The sequence below is a fragment of the Sander vitreus genome, chromosome 2 (assembly GCF_031162955.1).
Source record: "Sander vitreus isolate 19-12246 chromosome 2, sanVit1, whole genome shotgun sequence".
NCBI classification, from domain to species: Eukaryota; Metazoa; Chordata; class Actinopteri; order Perciformes; family Percidae; genus Sander; species Sander vitreus.
In genome coordinates this window covers 34,699,693-34,719,409 of record NC_135856.1, presented here as the reverse complement: position 1 = coordinate 34,719,409, position 19,717 = coordinate 34,699,693, and the positions used below count along the sequence as shown (strand labels likewise).

The 19,717-nt window shown below is 42.3% G+C and overlaps 1 protein-coding gene across 1 annotated transcript in view; it reads left to right on the top strand.

The window, feature by feature from the left end:
- Nucleotides 1–1,033: 1,033 nt before the first annotated feature.
- The window catches only part of LOC144528994 (glycine receptor subunit beta-like), a 79,859-nt gene continuing 61,175 nt past the window's right edge, over nucleotides 1,034–19,717 (top strand). Inside the window, exons 1-3 of the mRNA XM_078267907.1 lie at nucleotides 1,034–1,305; nucleotides 2,574–2,680; nucleotides 19,536–19,603. Of these exons, the coding sequence (XP_078124033.1) occupies nucleotides 1,034–1,305; nucleotides 2,574–2,680; nucleotides 19,536–19,603 (447 nt within the window). The remainder of the gene's footprint in view (nucleotides 1,306–2,573; nucleotides 2,681–19,535; nucleotides 19,604–19,717) is intronic.

Sequence of the window (19,717 nt, the reverse complement as noted above, 5' to 3'; positions counted from 1 at the left end):
TTTCACATTCATCTTACTTTGCTCACTTCCTGTTTTATTTTGATACTCACCGTGTTTGTGTTGCACTTCAGCGGCTCCTCGACAACCGGCTGTTTGTCAAAGCTGAGAAGTGTGAGTTTCACGTCCCAACTGTTTCATTCCTTGGCTACGTGGTGGCGGAGGGGGAGTTGAAGATGGACCCTGAGAAGGTGCGAGCGGTGAAGGATTGGCCAACTCCCACAAGCCAGTAGCAAGTTCAATGTTTATTGGGGTGTGCTGACTTCTATAGAAAATTCATAAGAAGCTGCAGTACTGTTGCTGTCCCTTTGCATGCTGTTATCTCTCCTAAGCTCAGGTTCCAGTGGACCCCCCCCCAAGCCGACCAAGCCTTCACTCAGCTGAAGGAGCATTTTACCACAGCCCCAGTCCTGATCATCCCTGATCCCCAGCAGCAGTTTTTGGTCAAGGTGGATGCTTCAGATGTGGAAGTGGGGGCCGTCCTCTCTAAAGAGAACCAAGGGATGGAAAATTACACCGCTGTGCCTTTCTTTCCAGGAAGTTGTCGGCTGCAGAGAGAAATTATGACATTGGGAACAAGGAGCTGTTGGCTGTTAACTTGGCCCTGGAGGAGTGGTGCTACAGGCTGGAGTGGGTGGAGCTGCCGTTCCTTGTCTGGATGGACTACAATAACCATATCTCCGCTCTGCCAAGAGATTAAACTCCCGATGAGCCAGTTGGGCACTTTTTTTCAACCGTTCCCGTTTTAACTTGCCTTAATCAAGAGCTGGAGAAGGGGCTGCGCTGTTTGGTTTCCTGTAATCCATTATCGTGGAGCAAACACCTGGTCTGGGTCGAGTACGCCCACAACACCCTACCTTGTGCATTCACCGGCTTCAGCCCCTTCCAATGCGCCTATAGCTACCAGCCTCTCTTGTTTTCTGCGCTGGTGAGGGAGGTGGAGGTCCCATCAGCTGTTGCTCTGGTCTCCAGGTGTAGGCTCACTTGGACCCGTGCCCGCCAGATCTTGTTGAGAAGTTCGGCACATTATAAGAGGATGGCTGACCGACATCTTGCCGAGGCGCCATGTTATCAAGTGGGCTACAGGGTGTGGCTGGCTACCCGAGACCTTCCACTGCGCATGGGGAATCGTACAGGCCTATACCGTCAAAAAGTTGCTGGCTGTAAGGAGAAGGGTCGTGGCCGGCAATATCTGGTCGACTGGGAGGGATATGAACCTGAGGAGAGATCATGGGTTTCGGCCAGCAATATCCTGGACCCTAACCTCATTCGGGAGTTTCACGAGCAGCACCCAAATAAGCCTTGGCCGTCAGGAGTCGGCCCTAGAGGAGGGGGTACTGTCATGCCCAGCTCCCACTCCTAGGTCATGTTTTCAGTTTTCTTTCACATTCATCTTACTTTGCTCACTTCCTGTTTTATTTTGATACTCACCGTGTGTTTGTGTCACTTTCCTTCTGGTCTTTGTCTGCCTTCCCGCCTTGTGTGATCACCTTCCCAGCCCTAATGTCCTGCACCTGTGTCTAATTGTCTCCCCTCCTCCCTCATGTGTATATATTCACTCCCTTGCTCTTTGTTCGCTGCCAGGTCGTCTTATAACTTCGAGTTTAGTGTTCCAGCTTTTTTCCCGTCTTTTTACCTGAATCTGAGTTTAGTGTTTTTTGGATACTGTCGCCAGATTTACTTTTTGTCTACTGCCTGTCAGTGTTTTTGGAGACTGTTGCCTGTTTTGTTTGTACCAGTGTGTTCAATAAATCCATTTTGTTTGACTGTTACTGCGTGTCTGAGACCTGCATCCTGAGTCCCTGTTTGCTCCGCCTGACATTCCCAGTGCGTGCTCCCGGTTGTAGACAGTTCCATCCTGTAATGGTTGAGCTGACACTAACGAATATAAAACTTTGCTCTAGCTTGTGAGATTACAGCCTCCTTGTCAAAACGTGTAAACAATTAGCGCTGCTAGGCTACACATCGTGGTGTGAATACTGAGCGCAGCAATATACAGCAGTTAATATAAAGTAACTGTACTATACTTAGCTCGTAGGTGGTAGCTCAAGCTTGACGTGCATCAGTGATATTTTAATTCGGCTTTACACAATGTGCATATGGCTTTCGACCTCTGAGCCGTCCGGGAGTTTTGGAAAATAAAAAGCGCCATTCAGAATTGTGTTGCTGCTGTCTTTCTCCATCATGCCTGCAGCAGTAGGATGTGTTACGAGGAAGTATGGCAGCTTGATGATAAGTAAAGGTGCGGCAAAGGGTCAAAATAGCAGCCTGTTAGGCACGTCCCGAAGCCGAGTGAAGTGTAAAATAAGTTAATAAATGGCGGCATGCGATTAATGTGATTTTAAAAAAAATGTACGTGTTATGCTCTGCCCTTAATCGCATCGCGATTAACGCGTTAATGCTGACAGCCCTAATTTAATCATGACAGTTGGTGGTTTTAGTGTTAAATAATGATTTATTTCTGGCTCCTTTCTGTTTCCCAGATTTTGCTATTTCACATGTATCCAGCATTGTTGGGAAGAAAAAACATAGCATTTTAGATTTGGATGTTAATTGTTTTAATTCCTATTTAACAGCCAATTGACCCCAGAGGATTTGGCCGATGTTCCAGCTAACGCCACCTCCAACATCTTGAACCGTCTGATGGCCAGCTATGACGCAAGAATAAGGCCTAACTTTCAAGGTAATGCCACAAACTATACAGGTATGTGATGACAAACATTTTTCTTTCAGAAAGACTGTGGCCACACATTACCAACTACTACATTTATGTGTGTATATTTTCCATTAAGGAATGGGTTCAAGGTTTTTTTTAAATCTTGGCACATGACTGAATTTAGCAAATTGGATTTGCTAAATTCAACTTTTAACTTCATCTTCAACCCAAATGAAAACAACCAATCAGATCCAGGGGGACTCTCTAACTCTATTTCAAGCATTACTTATGCATTAAGTATGCATTAGTCATGGACTAAACATCAAGAGCAGAATTTACCATTAGGCAAGGTAGGCGACTATCTGGGGAACCAAGGTAAAAGTGCCCCAAACAGCTATAGAATTATTATGATGTTTAGATAAGAAATGTTTACCTCCCAACCAGAGATGTTCACAAGTCATTTTTTGGAAGTCTAAGTCGAGTCTCAAGTCTTTGAGCTCGAGTCCAAGTTAAGTGTCAAATCTCTGGCCATCTGATCTGTCCCTAACACTGTATTGTTAAATCTTATGAATTCAAAGCATGTCCTGTAGCTACCATCCATACAGTACAGTATCAAAATCAGTTGTAGGATAACTTCATGGGGTCTACTTAACACATGCCTCTAGCCCTCGGACCTGGTGAAATATTAACCTAAGTCTGTCACATCATATGGATAAAACTATAAAGATACAATTTGCCTGCTCCCAGCATTAGCACAACACTGCGATGGTTAGCTTATTACCTGTGACGATATATGCTAAATGTAACGTCTCTTTCACTAAAAAAAATGTCTAATGTCGAAGTGGAAATCAAGAGAATAATGGCAGCGCCACACCAGTTACAGAACAACATGCATCTCAGTGTCAGTCCAAATTATGCACAAAAGCAGTTTGAACTCACTGATGTAATGCCATTTATTTAAGTGTTAGTACGCTCAGTGAAACTGAGTCCAGCGCGAGGGAGAGCCAACTCAGAGGAGGAGAGGTTAGTGAGGCCAGGTGACAGTGCGCACGGATCTGCTGCGCCACGCATGGATGAAATAATGAAATAGTAAATAGGACTACAGTAACAGAAATATGTGCAGAATTAAGACAGTCAAGACGGCCCAGTGTGTGGTGGACCAGGTACACCTTGTTCACTTAATAGCCTACAAATCATCCATGGGATCAATTACGCATCACATGAGTTTGCCCACCCGACACAGCGTTTGTTCTGGGGAGATGGATCCGTGCGTCCTGCCTCCTGTGCGCCATGGATGTCTGAGCCTCAGCAACTACTAACTATAAATATACAATTTGCCTGTTCCCAGCATTAGCACTTTGCGATGGTTAGCTTGTTACCTGATGATACATGCTAAATGTAACGTCTCTTTCACATTAGCAAGTGACTGACCTATTTGGGTGCGTTTTGAGATGCCTGATGAAGTTCGACGTTGTTGATCCGGCATCATTTATCTTGGTGCCACACACCTTGCATGTAGCTGTTCGCTTACTGCCACTGTTTACGGAGTTATTGAAAGTAAAACTAATGACAAAAGGCACCACTCTGGGAGGACTTGGTGTCGCCATCCTCAATGCATTTTTTGATATGTGAGTGCGCGCACATAAGGCATAGCGCATGCGTTACGTTGCACATTATGGCAAAGGGCAGGGGACATGTAGCTCGTCATACGTTTCCCCAACGTATAACACCTGTTCCATCAATGCTGCTTGCAAGTGTCCGCTCATTAGACAACAAACTGGACTACATCCAACTTCAACAAAACTCCCAACGCGAGTTCAGAGACTGCTGTGTTTTTGTTGTTGTGGAAACATTGCTCTATCGGACTATCCAGCTGCTCTGTCGCCGGGTAAGACTAGCTAGTGGAGGTAGGCTGTGTTAACACGGACTGCCTGGTGCAGAAATGGGACGCTTGTATCCAACTAACTGCTAACTGCTGTTGGAGTTTGTGACTGTTAAATGCGACCATTCTACATTCCACGCAAATTTACGGCTGTGTTATACTGTGTATACTTGGTATTTACAGCCCACCAAGCGCTAATGCTAGTAGCTATGCGTTAGCTGAACGTTACGGAGCCTATAATGTGTTTGCACTAAATGTAGCCTGTTTCGTATGTCGTTTTTATATAATGTCGTTTTTATATATTTTAAATGTGTAACACCACTTGAGCCAAGGTGAAACGTTGTTTCGTGTATATGGTTGAAATGACAATGAAACACACTTGAGTTGAGTCTCACTGTCTGTCTGTCTGTTTGTAAACGGTAGGCGTGGCTTGGGAGTAGCAGCGAAGCAAGTGCATTCTGGGATTTGGTGTCTTTCATCCACATGAGCCAAAAACATATTTTCTGGCTTTTCTCGGCCTAGAAGCCACCACTTTCTAAAAAAAAAATCACATTTCTACTACATAAGTGACCCAATTTAAAGATATATTTATCTTTCCAATGGTGAAATATCCCTTTAAAAAAAATGTTTGTACTTAAGAATTGCAAGTAGTTTATTTTAAAATGTACTACTCAAGTACTGAATGTAAAAGTACAAGTATTGTGTTATGTAGAAAGCAGTCAAAAGTTTGAATATCATTAGGGCCCGAGCGCTAACAGCGGCGAAGGCCCTATTGAAACTGAAGGAATTATTATTACAGCAAATTAATAACCTTTTTGAGGGGCTTAACATACTCAAAAACTCACCAAATTTGGCAGTCGCATGAAGTCTGGTGAAAATTTACGTATTTTAAGGGTTTTGGGTGCAAAAGATAGGCATAAGGCATTGGCGCACAAAAATGTCTCACTAGCGCCCCCTACAAAACTTAACAAATTGAGCCCCTGCAGTTCATTTAACGTAGACTAACGAAACTTGGTACACATATGTAGCATGTCAAGATGTACAGAAAACGTCATTGGAGCCATACCCTTAACGCAACAGGAAGTCGGCCATTTTGAATTGAAAGTTAGAAATTAGTGCGATTTTGGCCATTTCTACATGTCGTATAACAAACTCCTCCTAGAGATTTAATCATCCTAGAGATTTTAGATCAACTTCAGATTTGGTCTGTGCCATCTTAAGACGTTAAAGATGAAAAGTTATTAAAAGAAAAACTTTTCGTCATAGGGCATGGCCGTGGCGGGGCGGCCATTTTGTGTGTTTCGCCATCAAAACAGGAAGTGGGTGTAACTTGAGTGTAGATCGTCCAATTGGCAATTTTCAGGATTCATAAGAGTCCTACCTTGACGACATATACACGCAGATATTGGCTCAAAGTCATAGCGCCCCCTAATGGCAACAGGAAGTAGTACTAAAAGTCAAGGTGCTATACTTTAACGAACTCCTCTTAGAGATTTCATCTGATGGACTTCAAATTTGAACATCTTAAAGATGAAAAGTTATTAAAAGAAAAACTTTTCGTCAAACGGTGTGGGCGTGGCGTGGCGGCCATTTTGAGTATTTAGCGATGAATGAGAAAGTGGCTGTAACTACAGTGTACATTGTCATATCTGCTTGAAATTTCCCACAATCAACAACAGTCCAGGCCTGAGGACATATACAGGCCAATATTGACTTTTGGTCATAGCGCCCCCCGCTGGCAACAGGAAATGCGCCTTATATGACAAACATCATCCGATTTACATGAAACTTACAATGTGTGATCGACATGTGATACTGAGCCGCACCCTATACTTTAACCTTTTTACTCAGGCCACGCCCCCGTTATGGCTTTTGAATCGTTTAAGGTAGAGTTTTGTGTGAGGTATCATTGAACTCAGCAGAGAGTTCCTTTTTGATTGGTGATGGTTTGGCCCGCCCCCTATGTTTAAGTCACGCCCCCTTTCATAACTGGTGACCCATTTAAGGTAGAGTCTTGTGTGAGTTATCATTGAACTCAGCACAGAGTTCCCTTTTCATTGGTGACGATTTCCCCCGCCCCATATGCTTAAGACACGCCCCCTTTAATAACTAATGAACTGTTTTTGGTACACTATTTTGTGAGGTATCATTGAACTCAACAGAGAGTTCCCGTTTTCATTGTTTTTGTCGCAAGGAGCGGCGTCCACCAGTAACTCCGATGCACGCAGAGGAGCAAGGGCCCGTCCAACGCTGCTTCCAGCTTTAATATTGTTTAATATAATTTCAAATGTTTAGCCTAAAGGTTTTGTTGTTGGATTGATAGCCTACATCTGGCTTCAGGTTTCACTACAAATTCATTTTACTTTATAACAGTGCAGTGTTAAACAATTTTAATAGAGATTTGAACCTTATTGAAATTTGTTTTGTGTAAATTGTTAATAATTGAGCAATGGGAAAATAATCGCTAATTGAAAAATTAATCGTTAGATTATTCGACTAATCGAAAAAATAATCGCTAGATTAATCATTTAAAAAACTAATCGTTTGGGACAGCCCTAGTCACAGCTGTTATAACTACTATTATCTGATATAACAGTGGGTTATTAATCACTTATTAACAAATACTGAAATAAAATGTACAATTATCACACTGTGCAAGTAAAATGAACATCCTCTCCAGCACAGTAACGATTAAAGCCTCAAAAAATGTATTACACACTAGCTAGTAATGTGTGATGAACAGTGAAAAGTTAGCAAGCTAGCAAAATACAGATAATAGCAGCTTCACATCACAGGATAAAACGGTTAACATTCAGTACTCATTGCAGACTGAAACAACTCAGAAAAAGCTTAATCTGCTGCAACAATAGCTAAATAGAAAGAGTACAAAATTACATTGTTTCTGACTTCTGAACAGGCAACCGCCGTAATGAAAAGAAACACGACGCGATCTCGTACGTAACTAACGTAGCCGTAACTAAACACACTGTAACCTACACAGTCTCCGGAGCGTGAGGAATCTACAACAGTAACGAGTAACGATGCAGCACATAAAAAATGTATCCGAGTAAAAGTATTAAACTCATCGAAAATATGTACTGAAGTAAAAGTAGTAGTAGGAGAAAAAAATAATATTCCAGTAGAGTACAGCTACAGCCTTTTAGTACTTAAGTACAGTGGTGAAATAGTTCTACTTCGTTACTATACATCTCTGGAAAACACCATATATTTGTTGTACTGCACATTGCTGCAGCTCCTCTTTTCACCCTGTGTTGAGCTCTCTGTTTTAGCTACAGAGTGAGGCATAATAGGCATCACTTCTGTACCATCTTTGTTGGGAGTCGCACATGCAAAGTACTGCTAGCTAGTCAGTTGCAGAACATGAGGGAGTGCCATGCTAGCAGCTAGGCGAGCATTATAACGTGTGTAACAAAGTGACGCACGTTCGTCACGGAAGTAAAGGCTGGACTACAATAGAGTTGTTTGGAGCAATTTGTGAACAGTGTTTTCTCTGGAAGATGGTAAGTCCCTTTGGGGTGGACTTTGGGCTTTTTCACTTTGTAAACGTATAACATGCACAAAAAGATATATAACACAATAAAGGAAAGAGGAAAAGCCAAAAAGCATAATATGAGCACTTTAAAATAAAAAAAACCCTCTGTTTCAGGCCTAATGCGAAGCTTGGGAGCAGGGTAGTCCAAAACTATTTACTGCCTTAGTCAAAAGAGCAACAAAATCTATTAAAGCTGCAAGCAGCGATGGATGGGTTTCCGGCATTTGCCGCTCCTTGCGACCGTGCATTTGCGCGGCACTCAGACACTGCAAATCATCACTAATGATAAAGACTGTACATCATACAGTTCATTGGCTGTGAAAAGAGGCGTGGCTAAAGCATAGGGGGCGGCTCAAACCATCACCAATTAAAAAGGAACTCTCTGCTGAGTTCAATGACACCTCACACAAGACTCTACCTTAGATGGGTCAATATTCATGAAAGGGGGCGTGGCTTAAGAATAGGGGGCGGGCAAAACCATCACCAAGGAAGAAGGAAGTCTCTGCTGAGTTCAATGATACCTCACACAAGGGTCTACCTTAAACGGTTCAAATGTTGTGAAAGGGGGCGTGGCTTAAACATAGGGGGCGGGCCAAACCCATCACCAACAAAGAAGGAAGTCTCTGCTGAGTTCAATGATACCTCACACAAGGGTCTACCTTAAACAGTTCAAATGTTATGGAAGGGGCGTGGCCGGAGTAAGTGGGCATGGTTATATTATAGGGGCCGGCTCAGTATCACATTTTCTAAGTTTCATTTAAATCGGATGATGTTCGTCATATAAGGCAGATTTCCTGTTGCCAGCGGGGGGTGCTATGACCAAAAGGCAATATTGGCCTGTATATGTCCTCAGGCCTGGACTGTTGTTGATTGTGTGAAATTTCAAGCAGATATGACAATGTACACTGTAGTTAAAGCCACTTTCTCGTTCATTGTTAAACACTCAAAATGGCCGCCATACCACGCCAAACAACACCGTTTGACGAAAAGTTTTTCTTTTAATAACTTTTCATCTTTAAGGTGTTGGGATGCTACAGACCAAGTTTGAAGTCCGCCAAATGAAATCTCTAGGAGGAGTTCGTTAAAGTATAGCACCTTGACTTTTAGGCCTACTTCCTGTTGCCACTAGGGGGCGCTATGACTTTAAGTAAATATCGGCCTTTATTTGTCCTCAGGGTTGGACTCTTATGAATCCTGAAAAGGTTCGAGCCATTTGGACAATGTACACTGAAGTTACACCCACTTCCTGTTTTGATGGCCACGCCCTATGACAAAAAATTTTTCTTTTGGCAACTTTTCATCTTTAACGTCTTAAGATGGCACAGATCGAATTTAAAGTTGTTTGGATGAAATCTCTAGGAGGAGTTTGTTAAAGTACGACATGTGGAAATGGCCAAAATCGCACTAATTTCGAACTTTGAAATCAAAATGGCAGACTTCCTGTTGGGTTTAGGTTATAGCTCTAATGACGTTGTCTGTACATCTTGACATGTTACATATGTGTACCAACTTTCGTGATTCTACGTTAAACGCACTGCAGGTGCAAACATTTTTAAACTTTGTAGGGGGCGCCAGCGAGCCATTTTTGTGGAAGGAAGCAGGAAGTCTCTGCTGAGTTCAATGATACCTCACACAAGGGTCTACCTTAAACGATTCAAATGTTATGAAAGGGGGCGTGGCTTAAGCATAGGGGGCGGGCCAAACATCACCAATGAAGAAGGAACTCTGCTGAGTTCAATGACACCTCACACAAGACCACCTTAAACGGTTCAAATGTTATGAAAGGGGGCATGGACTGTATAAGTGGGCGTGGTTAAAGTATAGGGTGCGGCTCAGTATCACATGTCGATCCCACTTTGTAGGTTTCATGTAAACCGGATGATGTTTGTCATATAAGGTGCATTTCCTGTTGCCAGCGGAGGGGGGGGCGCTATGACCAAAAGTAAATATTGGCCTGTATATGTCCTCAGACCTGGACCCTTGTCAATCGTGAGAAATTTCAGGCAGATACGACAATGTACACTCAAGTTACAACAATTTCTTTGTTCATCGCTAAACACTCAAAATGGCCGCCATGCCACGCCCACACCGTTTGATGTAAAGTTTTTCTTGTAATAACTTTTCATCTTTAAGGTGTTGGGATGGTACAGACCAAGTTTGAAGTCCGCCGGATGAAATCTCTAGGAGTTTGTTAAAGTATAGCACTTTGACTTTTAGGCCTACTTCCTGTTGCCACTAGGGGGTGCTATGACTTTAATTAAATATCGGCCTTTATTTGTCCTCAGGGTTGGACTCTTATGAATCCTGAAAGATTTTGAGCCAAATGGACAATGTACACTCAAGTTACACCCACTTCCTGTTTTGATGGCGAAACGCACAAAATGGCCGCCCCGCCACGGCCACGCCCTATGACAAAAAGTTTTTCTTTTAACAAGTTTTCATCTTTAATGTCTTAAGATGGTACAGACCAAATTTGAAGTTGATCAGATAAAATCTCTAGGAGGAGTTTGTTAAAGTACGACATGTGGAAATGGCCAAAATCGCACTAATTTCGAACTTTGAAATCAAAATGGCGGACTTCCTGTTGGGTTTAGGGTATGGCTCTAATGAAGTTTTTTGTACATCATGACATGTTACATATGTGTACCAAGTTTCGTGAGTCTACGTTAAACGCACTGCAGTTTGCGAGCCATTTTTGTGCGCCTATTCCCAAAACTCTTAAAATACAAAAATACGCCAATTTTGCTGAGTTTTTGAATATGTTAAGCCCCTCAAAAAGCCAATTCATTTGGTGTAATAATAATAATGATACTAATAATAATAATAATAATAATAATAATTCCTTCAGTTCCAATAGGGACTTCGCCGCTGTCGGCGCTCGGGCCCTAATAATAATAATTCCTTCAGTTCCAATAGGGCCTTCGCCGCTGTCGGCGCTTGGGCCCTAATAATAATTCCTTCAGTTTCAATAGGGCCTTCGCTGCTGTCGGCGCTCAGGCCCTAAATATGCTTACTCAGAACCTGGGGGATGGAGCCTGGTCAGCCCTCAAGAAGACATTACACTGGATGATGAGGAATGGGACAGAATCTGTAAGACTGTCCAGACTGTTTAGACTTGGATTGAAGAAAGACTAAATTGTTGGAAATGTAAGACAGAGGACGGCCAATTACTTGTGATCCTGTGATAAGGTCCAGGAATTTTGGACTGGGATACATGATAACCTATGTCAGATTGCAGGGACCCAGGTTCCATTCAGCCAAGATTATTTGTTCTGGGAGATGGATAAACCCTAAGAGGGATGGATAAACACATAAGAAGTTTAATGATAGCCAGACAGATTATTTAAGAGGATGGAAGAATGAAGGGGTGCCGTCAATTTAAGACTGGGCTTGTGAGATTGCTAGGGTGGCAGCGTTTAAAAAGATGTCAAATAAACGGATTGCAATATTTGAATGGCTATACTAGAAAATGGGGAAAGTACTTAAACTTTCTGGAGAGCTCCTAAGAAGCCATGTACTGTGGAGAGGTGTATACTATGGGCTTATTGTTTTATCACATATACGTATGTTTATTTGTTTTACAGTTGTTTATTTTGTTATTATTATTATTGTTTTGTATTGAATATTATGGTTATTATGTTATCTTGTCTTATTTTTTCTCTGAGTAAGTGGTGGCAAGTGGGGGTGTTTGGGGGGAGGAGATGTGTTTGTTTTGTATACTGTTTAAAAAATAAAAATTGTCAATCATAAAAAGAGACAGCAACAAAATGTGTGGTACCTTGGTTAAGAGTTCTGAGTCCAATCTGCAGCTTTTAACAGTCTCTCGGCCTGTACCGCATAGTCCAGGGAACTCTGAGCATCGACTTGTAGCACATCGGATAAATCTTCAGGGTTTCCATGTTGAAAACAATAAACAGGAGCCAATAGCATAAGATGGGTTAGCTATAAAGTGCATAGGAGTCCATTCACTTTGCTAAGGAACAGTGTTGGGAAGGATACTTTCAAAATGTATTCCATTACAGAATACAGAATACATGCCCAAAAATGTAATTTGCAATGTATTCTGAATACGTGGATTACTTCCACATTGCATTTTATAAGTGTAGGAATGCGGCCATCACATACAGTTTATGTGCATTTTTGTGCATTTTGCCATCAAAACAGGAAGTGGGTGTAACTTCAGTCCAAATGGCTCGAACCTTTTCAGGATTCATAAGAGTCCAACCCTGAGGACAAATAAAGGCCGATATTTACTTACTATACTTTAACGAACTCCTCCTAGAGATTTCATTCGGCGGACTTCAAACTTGGTCTGTACCATCCCAACACCTTAAAGATGAAAAGTTATTAAAAGAAAAACTTTTCGTCAAACGGTGTGGGCGTGGTATGGCGGCCATTTTGAGTGTTTAACAATGAACAAGAAAGTGGCTGTAACTACAGTGTACATTGTCATATCTGCTTAAAATTTCACACAATCAACAACAGTCCAGGCCTGAGGACATATACAGGCCAATATTGTCTTTTGGTCATAGCACCCCCCGCTGGCAACAGGAAATCTGCCTTATATGACGAACATCATCCGATTTAAATGAAACTTAGAATGTGTGGTCTACATGTGATACTGAGCCGGCCCCTATAATATAACCATGCCCACTTACTCTGGCCACACCCCCTTCCATAACATTTGAACTGTTTAAGGTAGACCCTTGTGTGAGGTATCATTGAACTCAGCAGAGACTTCCTTCTTCATTGGTGATGGTTTTGCCCGCCCCAGACCTATTCTGGTATGTTCTTCTGTTCCAACTGGCTGAATGTGTACCTGAACAAGCAGATAGATTTTTGTATTTGTAGTCCCGAACTGCATACTACAAAAATCTAACCGCAGTCTAAGCTACCATGAGCTAATTTTAGCTAACGTTAGCTAGCATGTTAAACGGCGCTGGTCAGTCTTTCAACGGCTCTGGGGCTAGTAAATCAGCACGTAGGAGAATCTAAAGTCGCACGTCAACTATAAAATAGCAAGGTGACCAGTAAAATTACAGCAGACGACTACCCTTGGCTAATTAAAAAAAAAAACTTACTTTAAGATGCTTCTTCAGGTTGGAGGTGGAGTAATTTTGATGCTGAAAGGAGGTTGGTTGCTGGCAAGGAGAGGTTGCACTGCACAGTTATATTTCGTTCTCCCTGTTCTTTCTTTAATGTGAAATGCTGTTTGAATTTCCAAGATAGAAACGCATCCTGCCCTGGCTCTGTTGTGCCGGTTCCGGCTCCATCTCTACCTCTATCAGTAGCAAATTTTTTCGTTTTCATATTGGGGCTTCTGGGAAATGCATGGAGTTGCCTTAATTTAGTCAGAGAGTAAATCAACTTGTGAAACAGAAAAGTATTGTCATGTAATCCATTGATTTCAACAATGTAACTGTATTCTAAATACCAACTATTTCAATTTTAACTGTAACGGAATACAGTTACTCATAATTTGTATTCTGAATACGTAATGCCGGTACATGTATTCCGTTACTCCCCAGCACTGCTAATAAATGCTAACAAAATACACTCATGGGCGAATTCACAAAGAATGAATTGCAGCCGCTGATAGCATGATAAAGTGCGCATCACTTGCAACCGCTATCTCTACTGTTTCACGGTCTGATTTACAAAAGATATTGTGCTAATGAGATTACAAACAAGCATATAATGTTTCGCAGCAGAGTGCAAGTTTTGAATCTGATTGCAATTATCTATGTGGCGTATAAATATATATGTTGTATATAAAGTATAAATGTTGCCTTTGCAGAAAGAACACAGTATACAGAACAATGACAGAGAGAAAAAGAAACATTAAAATGTTTTTCAGACTGCTAGGCACAGGTCCTCACGACTCACAAATACCAACTGTTATCCAACCAGTCATTACAACCTGCTGGCTGCTGAGCAAACCTATATTTTGTGACCTCATCATCATCTAAGTCACAACAGAACAAAACCCACAATGCAGACTGTTGCAGTTCTGAATGAGTACCTGGCACACATGAGAGACGTGCGCCTTGGCTGACTGGGGAAAAAATTAGAATATTGTCTAAGTAGATGAAAACAAACCGGTGAAAAAAGTCACAGAGAAAATCATTAATGAAAGCCTGGAAGACAGCGGGAGCATTAGTAAGACCTAAAGGCATTACCAGGTACTCAAAGTGTCCAAGCGGGGTGTTGAACACTGTCTTCCACTCATCCCCCTCCTTATTTCACACCAGGTTTTAGGCATTGCGTAGGTCCAGTTTAGAAGAACTTTGCTCTCCTTATTAGAGACAAAAAAGAAGCCTGCCCCTAATGGTGAGGAGGACGGCCGAATGATCCCTGCTGCCAGAGACTTAAAGATGTATTTCTCCATTTCCTCCCTCTCCGGCTGCAAAAGATTGTTTAAACGACTGGAGGGAAGCGGAGCCCCCAGCAGCAGATTAATCACAGTCGTTGGGGTGGTGGGGGGGGGCAAAGAAAGGGCTCTATCTTTACTTAATACCTCACGAAGTTCATGGTACTCAGGAGGCAATTTGGACAGGTCGGATGGATAGGAGTCAGTAGGGGGAGATGTATAGGCTCCATCTGCAGGAGGAAAGGCTGATCTTAAACAAAAGGAGTGATAAAGTGAGCTTCAGCCTACAATCTAAATTTAGCACAAAAAGTAAGGAAATTTGTGTTTGGTAGATTATTTCTCTGTGGTAACAATGCTTTTTGGCAATAAATCTTACCGTTGGAAAGCCTGTTTAGTTCCCTTTCAAATGGTGCCCCATTTGTAAGGAACTCGTTTGGTGTTTGGTGGATTGGATGATTGAAGTTTGAAGAAACAAGACATATTGGCAATTTAACAATTTATTCATTTCACAAACAGGAGCCTCAGTAGCGTGTGGAAGAACCATACACAGCCACAACAACCTGGCACCTCCTCCTCATGCTGGTAACACTGCTGTGGGATGGCATCCCATTCTTCAACCAGCATTTGTCACAAGTCATGGTGGTTGTGTTGGTCACTCTGGCACGAACAGCACACCCAAGCTGATCCCACAAGTGTTCAATGGGGTTGAGGTCAGGACTGCTGGCAGGCCATTCCATCCTCTCCACTCCCACATTCTGGAGGTAGTCTCTGATAAACCCCACCCTGTGGGGGCGAGCGTTGTCATCTTGGTGGATAGAGTTCCGTCCCAGACTGTGGAGATATGGGATTGCCACTGGTTGCAGAATCTCATCTCTATATCTCTCTGCAATGAGATTGCCTCCAATGATGACAAGCCTCAAAACATTTGTCAATAGCAACAGCAAAATAACCTGTTTGGCAGTGGCAGAGAAGATTTGAGAATTATTCATGGGCGCAACCCACATACCCAGCACTGCTGCTCATCCCACAAATGCATGTTCCTTACAAATGGGGCACCATTTGAAAGGGAACTAAACAGGCTTTCCAACAGTATAAGATGTATTGCCAAAAAGCATTGTTACCACAGAGAAATAATCTACCAAACACAAATGTCCTTACTTTTTGTGCTAAGTTTAGTTCAGAGACCAGTCTATGTGCGGATTATGTTGTTTAAGCCTCAACACTAGTGGATTATGGGGTTTGGTGATTATTCAAGTTCAAACTACTTTATTTATCCCAAAGGGCAATTCAATTCAACACACAAACAGCAGACAGGAGTACAGGAGTATGTCAGAAACAACAAACGAGGGCTGGGCAATGAGTTCAATTCAAGTTAAGGACAATGATAAAATAAATAAATACATGAACATTAAGATTCCCAGACAAATAGGGCACAAGCAAGACCATCCTCAGAATAACAAAATAAGATGTTCTTTTCTAGAGACTATTGCCAAGGTTTAAAAGTATGATAGCGGACCTCCCCATCTAAAGCTAGTGATGGGATGGGTTTCTGGGGGATATTTCACCGCTGGAATTTATTTAAATTGGGTCATTTATGTAGTAGAAATGTGATTTCTTTTTTAGAAGTTGGTGCCTTCTAGACCGAGAAAAGCCAGAAAATGTATTTTTGGCTCATGTGGATGAAACACAACAACTCCCAGAATGCACTTGTTTTGCTTCCCTACGAGGCCACTCCCAAGCCACGCCTACTGGTTTACAGAGGGCAGTAAAGTCAAGTCAAGTCAAGTGGGTTTTAGAGAGCTGACACACCAAGCCGATTATTGGCCGTCGGACAGTCTGGCGAGGCAGGGCAGTTGGGATTCACCCGGAAATGGCGAGCGGATGAGCCTCTCAAAATCTGACGAAAATCTTTTAAACTAACCTTTGTTGATCTGAAATGAAGACAGATTCAGAAACTGTATGGCCTATTTCTCGCTTAAAATGTTTTCAGAAACACGTTTCAGTGAACTATTTTAGCACAATATGAGATCGTAATCTGAACAAGCCGCCATGACAGTCTGGCTGTGAATTACCGGAGAAAAAAGACCCACGTGACGCGTTCGTCCAATCAGCTGCCGGTTTTAATTTTCTGGGAAAGAATCATAGACTGTTAATGGAAACAATACAGAGAAGCGCTGCCTGCTGCTATTGAGACGTATTACGTTTCGCGCACATGCAGTCATGAAGTCGGTGTCTCCTCAGTGTGTTTTGAGGCATTTTTTTGGACCTAGGGGACCCGACTGATCAGTCCGACTGGCTTTTCTGCCGACGGTCGGCCGTCTGGTTGGTGAAACAACGTTTCACCGTGGCTCAAGTGGTGTTAGACATTTAAAGTGCCCATATTATGCTCATTTTCAGGTTCATAATTGTATTTTAAGGTTGTACCAGAATAGGTTTACATGGTTTAATTTTCAAAAAACACCATATTTTTGTTGTACTGCACAGCTCTCTCTCACTGCTGCAGATCCTCTTTTCACCTGGTCTCTGTTTTAGCTACAGAGTGAGACCTCTTTTCTTCTACTTCTTCTGTACTATCTTTGATTGCACATGCGCAGTAGCTCAGATGTAGATCATGTCAGCTAGCTAGCTCCAGACAGTAAACGTAAAAGGCTGTTTCTCCAACATCGGTCAGTTACAAGGCAGGATTAGCTGTGAGACTTCTAAATGAGGGCGCACATGTAAGTAGTTCTTTTGTAGATTATGGTGAACTTGTGTGTGTTGTAGCAGTGCTTTGCTATTGAGAACGAGGTAGCATGCTAGCATTAGCATTAGCGTTAGCATGCTAACGCTAATGCTACGAGCTAACGGTTGCGGTTAGCCAGCTCGTTCCGGCTTGTGACGTCACAAGCCGTGCCGATTTTTGAACAGCTCACCCGGAGACTGAAGGCAGGACACATTCAGAAACCGTATCTCACTCAAAACAGCATGGATGGATTTTTTTCAAAGTTTGTATGCGTGTGGAAGCACCAGAGACACAAAAGAACACCCCAAATCCCAGAAAAAGTATTTTTTTCATAATATGGGCACTTTAAAATATATAAAAACAACATTATATAAAAACGACATTATATAAAAACGACATTATATAAAAACGACATACGAGACAGGCTACATTTAGTGCACACACATTATAGACTATACATAAAGTGCAATTACTACTTAAAGTAGAGCAATTAAGACAGACAAGGCACAGGACAGACAACAGTCAACAAAAGACAGGGCACGGAGGATCACGTGACCGACGACCGCAATGGCTGCCCAGGACTAAAGCTCCTCACCCGGCTGGAGCCGGCGGAGGGACCGGGGCTGGCGCACTCAGCGGCTATGGACTAGCGCTATCTGGAGTACTGTACAACTTTGACTCGAGTACTGTATGTAAGTTTTGGAACCAAGTTTTAAAGGAACATTTAATTAGGCTGGAAAAACATGATGAATGCGGACTATTCAGTTTATGATCTATGTCTATTACTAGGCTGGCGTGTTTTTCGCAAGGAGAGCTGAATTCATAATGCAAAGAGTGAGGCAAAATTATTATTTTAATAGCTGTAAACCAAGCAAATTGCTTGCTCTGAAATTAAAATAAAGCGAATCCAGAGCTACTATCAACAGCATCCGCACAGACCGAGGTATCTCAACAAATCCTAAGGATATCAGCGCCACTTTTTAATCCTTCTTTCAAAGTTGTATGAGTCCTCCTGCAACTCAGATCCGACACAATGCAAGGAGTTCCTAAAAGAACTACATCTGCCTCTTCTTGACCCAGAGGAGGCAGAAGAACTGGGTCAATCTATAACGTTAGAGGAACTTAAATCAGCATTAAAAACAGTTAAAAAAGGGAAACTGCCAGGGTTGGATGGAATTCCATCAGAACTTCTACAGTATTTGACATATTAAGACCTACCATCTAACAAGCTTTAACCTCAGCCATAGAGAAGGGTACTTTCCACCAATAAACCAACACTGCGCTAATTTCTGTCATCAACGATCTTACGGATTGCTCAAATTTCAGGCCCATCAGCCTTATCGGGACTGATATTAAGCTTTATTCCAAAGTCTTGGCTCTCCGCCTAGAGCGCTTTATTGAGAAGCTAGTCCACCCCGACCAATCAGTGGAGGCGGGATAGACAATGCCATCTCACAGTTGCAATGCTATGGCTAACGTTAGCTGGTTAGCCGCAAATGGTCTCAACTACGACTTAACTTTTCAGTAAACAAACCAAAAGCGTTGCATTAGCGACGGGCTACATAAGCTCACTTTTGGGTCCAAGTCTATCTGACACCATGTTGCAAGTTGGTGAATAAGGACGCTATACAAAGTGTGGGTTAAGATCCGTGTATATCCATGCTGCACTACTGACACGCACAACCAGTAGCGCCCAACACTGCTGACTTCCTGTTACATGTTAACATACTCAATTTCCCCACAGGGTGGAGCTGTTGCCTAAACAGTGCAACATGATACCGTGTAAAAGGTAACCACGAGCATCGGATTCACGCACCAGATCTTCAAAATCCCCTTCTGCCATATCATCTTCAAAACTTCAAAACTACCTTCCGCCATCTTCAGCCTGTTAACTTAGCTTCAAGATGGCTGACACTATTTGGAAATTCTGGGAGTGAGTTCCCACCCCCTATGGGCGGGTTGAAAACATGCTGAACTAGCTGGCTGTAGTCTATAGCCTTTGGCCAGAAAAGCCTCCAATGACACAAAATGACGATTTTTGCGTCATCAGAGGCTTTTTTCCAGACACACAATACAGAGATCTCTCGTCTCAGGGGGACATGAGGGAGGGAAGCACGGTCATTCGAAAATACTATCGGAATCTACTTATACAAAGCTTAATGCTAATCGGTGAAGTCTCCCTTTAAGTGCTACTACTGAATGTACTTTCAGTGCATTCATGTGGAATTTTCTAGTGGAGAAGGTGTTTTTCCCCAAATACAGTAACTCTGTTACTGTTTGTCTCTGTTCTAGATGTAATTGAACAGTCTGGTGTCATATTGCTTTAAGTTTGTCTTATGTGTATGTATGTTTCAGGCATCCCAGTTGAGTCCAGGGTGAACATTTTCATTAACAGCTTTGGGTCCATCCAGGAGACTACTATGGTGACACATAACACACACATACTACAACCACACTTAATGTTATTTTTTTCTTGTATTTAGTTTAAACATATACATTTCTGTCTTTATAGTGCAGCTAATGCTAGATATCACTAA